At 53.8% G+C, this 5,560-nt stretch overlaps 1 protein-coding gene across 1 annotated transcript; it reads left to right on the top strand.

Annotated features, from left to right (window-relative positions):
- The first annotated feature begins 2,505 nt into the window (after positions 1-2,505).
- On the top strand, positions 2,506-5,301 carry ASCL1 (achaete-scute family bHLH transcription factor 1). The gene is made up of 2 exons (XM_010970439.3): positions 2,506-3,840; positions 4,195-5,301. Exon 1 carries the CDS (start codon positions 3,104-3,106, stop codon positions 3,791-3,793), a length of 690 nt encoding a protein of 229 aa, XP_010968741.2. The 5' UTR covers positions 2,506-3,103; the 3' UTR covers positions 3,794-3,840; positions 4,195-5,301.
- Positions 5,302-5,560: the final 259 nt, after the last annotated feature.

Here is a 5,560-nt window from a genome sequence, read left to right as displayed (position 1 = left end):
CTTGATGTCCTGATAATAAGGATCTCTGTGCACCCATGAAGCCCAAACCCGAGGAGGAAACTGAGAACACGTGCTGGGCTATGGGCAAAATTTCCCCACTCCTAGATACACTTCAAAATGAGCTGGTGGCTGCTGTTCTGGTATAGATCTGGAAACTGAGAGCCGTAGAGAGAGAGGGACTTGTTAAGGTTACAATGTGAAATGGTGGTAGAGCCAGGACCATGGGCTTTTGTCAAGTGTGGAATGACAGAGTCTGAATTGGAAGGGAGCTCAGAGCACATGACACAGCCTAATGTGAAAGAAAACGCACTTCGACACATTGATGTTGGCTATTCACTCTCAACATCCCTTCCCCTGGCCTCCGACTATTTTGCTTAAGAGGAGCAGAGGGACAAGAAGAGGCTTTTCCTAGACACCTCCCACCAGCCCAAACCCAGGGCTCACACCGGGGGCAAGTGGGTGGTGGGATGTACCTGAATGATCGCTCTTCCGCCAGGAGGTCTGAGGCTTCCTCCTGTTGGAAAGCGGGTGGTGTGGGGCTCTGCTTTAGGCCTCACAGTCTCCTATAATTCCCAGGATTACAATGTGACAATTTGTGTCCCAGGAGACAAAAGTGATCTGGGAGCCCTCTCAGCTCCTTTTCTAGGTGACAGCCGGTGTGGGAGGAGAGGCCCAAGGTGTAAATCCCAGGAGTTCAGCCCAGTCACGTGGCGTCATCAGGCCACAGGTTACTGTGTGGGTAGGGAGGTTTACAGAACTGATCTCTATTGGCACGATTCTGTCCTATGCCTCTCAAACCCACCTGTTTTAAAAGAAGAAACTGAGGCAGAGAAGAGAGGTAATTCATCTGGGAGGGGAGGCCCTCCCCCCGTCCTTACTGCCCACCACCAGCACTGTGGTTCCCACAGCACTCATAGCTAGTCACACACACCAAAGGTGGCTCCCTGGCTCACCCCACGATCCCTTAGAAAGACCCATGTCCACAAAGATAAGTTCAATGAGAAGCAATTATGCGGGTAATTCACCACAGCCAACCCTGCACCCAAGATCTCTGATCAAAACGGACTATTTCTAGTGGATAAATCAACTTGATGGTTACCCTCTGCTTCCTTCTGTCTACGGAGACGCAACCTGAGATGCGCCGCAACCTCCTTCCTCTGCCTCCACCGGAGCGGTACAGAGATGGAATCTCTGCTCCGTCCGCTTTCCCCGCAGCGCCGCGTCCCAACGAGCCGCGAAGCTGGACCGGGCTCCGGCCAGAGAGCGCCAGGGCCTAGGGCCCAGGAAGGGTGCCTGGGTGGGCGCTGTCCAAGAGGCCGAGCGACGGCTGCAAGCGCCTCCTCCTCCCTCGCGGCGCCAGCACGCGGCCCCACCGGGCTCGGCTCCCAGTCGCCTGCCACCGGCCCGCCGGGCACACGCCTGGGGCGGGATGGAGGCTGCGCCAAGGCCGCCGAAGTGCCTGCGGAGACGGCGCGGAACAACCAATGAAGCTGCTCCAGCCCTCTAAGCTCCATCACTTCCTCCCCGTCTCTTTTCTCGGATCCACCCTAGGAATACCCTAAAGCGCTCCCCTCTACGCATCCCCTAGCAAGTCCATAAATAGTTTGGGGAGAGAAGTCGATATTACAGGCAGCTAGGTTATCCAGGGAGAGTATCCCTGCCATAAACACCTATCTACCACAGCCACTCCTCAACGTGATCACCTTCTTCTTGGCTCCTCCCACACTTGCTCGGTTGTAGGGAGCATATCCTAGTTTTACACCTGAATGAGACATTAGAGGCCATCTAATCCAACCTTCTGTTGTTACAGATGAGAAAACTGAGGCTCAGAGAGGATGTCACTTACTAAGGGCCACAGAGCTGGTGAGAGGATATGTTGGGACTAGAACCTAAGTCTTCGCAGTACTTTTATTTTAATAGCCTTACGGAGTTCTCCCCATCTTTCTGAACTTCAATCGCAAATTTACTTCCGCTCCCGAGAACACCAAAAACCCCCAAGAAAGTGGCAATGAGTAGAAGAAAACGGGAAAAATGGAGCTCCACCGCCCCCAAACTCTATACTCCCCCGCGCCACTTTCCCTGCCCAAACCCTTCCCTGTGCTTTGCGCCCAGTTCTCAGGAGAATCCCGGGACACTTCACCCCAAACCTGTCCACTCATATACCCCCCCCAATTTCCACAGCTATTCGCCTCTCCGGCGACGCTGGCCCCCTCTTTCTAGAGCCACCCCCGGCTGCAGCCCGCCCTGAGTGCGCCGCCTGTTTATTCAGCCGGGAGTCCGGCACGCGCCAGGCGCACGCACTGCAACAACAAACCCGGCTGAATGGAGAGTTTGCAAGGGACGGGCGCAGGGAACCGGCGGGGGTAGGGGAGAGGAGGAGGGGGAGTTTAGGGAGTGGGTGGGAGGAAGAAGCAAGAGGAGGGGGGAGTGGGGGCTGCAGCCGCTTGCTGCAGCAGCAGGGAGTGGGGGGCGAGGCGGGGCCAGGGCTGCGCGTGGGGCTGGGTGTCCCATTGAAAAGGCGGCCGCACTCCGGCCGCCCAGCACTCTCTCACTCCTGGCCAGGGAACGTGGAAGGCGCACCGACAGGGAGCCGGCCAGGGAGGGCAAGTGAAAGAAGGAAATAAGAAAGAAAGGGGGTTAACAAAACAATACAAACAGCCCGAGCGACGGTTGGAGAGACCGAGACCCGGCGCAAGAGAGCGCAGCCCTAGGGGGAGAGGAACAGGAGACAGCAGAGCGCGCTCACCACTGACTTTTGCTTCTTCTGCTGTCTTTTTTTCTTCTCTTAAACAAGAAGGCGCCAGCGGCAGCCTCACACGCGAGCGCCACGCGAGGGTCCTGAAGCCAACCCGCGAAGGGAGGAGGGGAGGGAGGAGGAGTGGAGGGAGGAGGAAAGGCATTTGCACCTTCCTTGCTCTCACCCTAATAAGTCTCCCGGGGATTTTGTGTATTTTTTACTTCCCTTCGGGCTCCTGCTTTATCTCTTCCCTTCTTTCCCTCTCTGTTCGTGCACCCCAGTCCTGTCTGTGTCCCCTCTCGTGCGCGCCCCGCACCTCGCGTCCCCGCTTGCTCGGATCCCGCGACTCCTTGGCCGCCGCTGCGCATGGAGAGCTCTGCCAAGATGGAGAGCGGCGGCGCCGGCCAGCAGCCCCAGCCGCAGCCCCAGCAGCCCTTCCTGCCGCCCGCAGCTTGCTTCTTTGCCACGGCCGCGGCAGCGGCAGCGGCAGCGGCGGCAGCGGCGGCGCAGAGCGCTCACCAGCAGCAGCAAGCGCCACAGCTGAGCCCGGCGGCCGACGGCCAGCCCTCAGGGGGCAGTCACAAGTCAGCGCCCAAGCAAGTCAAGCGCCAGCGCTCGTCCTCGCCCGAACTGATGCGCTGCAAACGCCGGCTCAACTTCAGCGGCTTCGGCTACAGCCTGCCGCAGCAGCAGCCGGCCGCCGTGGCGCGCCGCAACGAGCGCGAGCGCAACCGCGTCAAGCTGGTCAACCTGGGCTTCGCCACCCTTCGGGAGCACGTCCCCAACGGCGCAGCCAACAAGAAGATGAGCAAGGTGGAGACGCTCCGCTCCGCCGTCGAGTACATCCGAGCGCTGCAGCAGCTGCTGGACGAACACGACGCGGTAAGCGCCGCCTTCCAGGCTGGCGTCCTGTCGCCCACCATCTCCCCCAACTACTCCAACGACATGAACTCCATGGCCGGCTCGCCGGTCTCATCCTACTCGTCGGACGAGGGCTCTTACGACCCACTCAGCCCCGAGGAGCAAGAACTGCTCGACTTCACCAACTGGTTCTGAGGGGCTCGGCCTGGTCAGGCCCTGGTGTGAATGGACGATGGAAGCAGGTAGGCTGCATTTGGGAGTGAACAGGGGGATTTTCTTGCCTTCATCCTTTTCCTTCTTGAGGAGGGGGACTATCTCCACGGAGATGTGGGAGGGAGGTTGATTTTAAAGTATTTGTTCAAGTTTGTCAGTTTCAGATCTGGTGTGTTACTTTCAGCCTTGGCTTCTGAGAATTGCTTTGCCCCAGTCTCCAAGGACTGGAAGGTAGGGGTGAAGTGGGGAGATGCTGGAGGACTTAGTACTAGGACCTGTCAAAAGAGGCATGCTACCTGACAGATCCTCCCCCAAATCTCCATTTCCTCCCACCACTTGCCTCCAAGTTCACACTAACCTCTCCTGTTCTTCTTATGTTATAGGGCCATCGCAGAACCTGCATCTTTAGTGTTTTCCTGTCAGCGGTGTTGGAAGGGTGAAAAAAGAAGAAAACAAGAAAACAAACAAATTCAGCCAACCAACCCCCTAGACCAGCTAAGCGTCGCATGCTTGAGAAGCAAGACTCTCACAAAACAGGGATGCACTCAGAACAGTGTATTTGCACTCCAATCATCCAAGTTGATAGAGTGACTAGGACCTGAGTCAATGCACAAAATGCAGCTTGTGTACAAAAGTAGTGGGCTCCTGGCAGAAGGGAGCAGCACAGGCCCTGTAGAAACTCCCACCCACAACTAACAGGCAGAGCTGAAAGTGCTTGCTGGGAGTGCATTCATCTCCCGCCCTCTCTGAAAGCACATCCTTAGCGCTCTAGAAATGGGCTGATGTCTTTCTTCTCTGTATCCCCTATTCCAATAAGCTACGGACATTTGTCTGCAATGACATTATGCTATACTCAGTCCTTTGAAACCCTGATCCTCTGGGGGCTCCCTCCCCAAGCTCCACTCCCTCACACCATCTTTTCTACCGTTTTCATCATAGAATGCTTCCAATTTTTTGTGATTTTTTTTTATTATAAGAAAAATTTATTTGTATCTATTCTAACCAGTTTGGGGATATATTAAGATATTTTTGTACATAAGAGAGAAAGAGAAAAAATTTATAGAGTTTTGTATAAATGGTTTAAAATGTGTATATCTTGATACTTTAACATGTAATGCTATTACCTCTGCATATTTTAGATTTGTAGTTCACCTTACAACTGCCATTTCCCCTATGTGGTTTTGTAAAGAACTCTCCTCATAGGTGAGATCAAAAGGCCACCAGACGTACTTCAGCACCAATGTGTCTTACTTTATAGAAACCCTGTTAATGTATTAATGATGTTATTAAATACTGTTCAAGAAGAACAAAGTTTATGCAGCTACTGTCCAAACGCAAAGTGGCAGCCAGTTGGTTTTGATGGGTTGCCTTTTGGGAAATTTCTATCACTGCCTTTTTTTTTTCTTACTGTTTTATTACAAACTTACAAAAAAAAAAAACCCATGTATAACCCTGTTTTATACAAACTAGTTTCGTAATAAAACTTTTTTCTTTTTTTACAAATGAAAATACTCAGCTGCCTCCAAGTCTTTTTTGACGCCACTGCCCCAGTCCAAGTTGTTATCAATAGCCAAAGGGAAGGGGTGGGTAGGGGAGAAAAGGGTGGCGGGAAACATGCTAAGTGGCAGAAATGACAAAAATAAGTCCTATGACAAGTCCTACCCGAGGTGACTCTATGATGAACGTACAAGGAAAAGATACACACACACGCGCGCGCGTGCGCGCAGATGGTTTTCCTCACCATTTTTT

This window comes from Camelus bactrianus, chromosome 12 (assembly GCF_048773025.1).
Source record: "Camelus bactrianus isolate YW-2024 breed Bactrian camel chromosome 12, ASM4877302v1, whole genome shotgun sequence".
Lineage (NCBI taxonomy): Eukaryota > Metazoa > Chordata > Mammalia > Artiodactyla > Camelidae > Camelus > Camelus bactrianus.
Note: the sequence above shows the minus strand (reverse complement) of the source record. Positions and strands in the feature narration are given on the sequence as shown.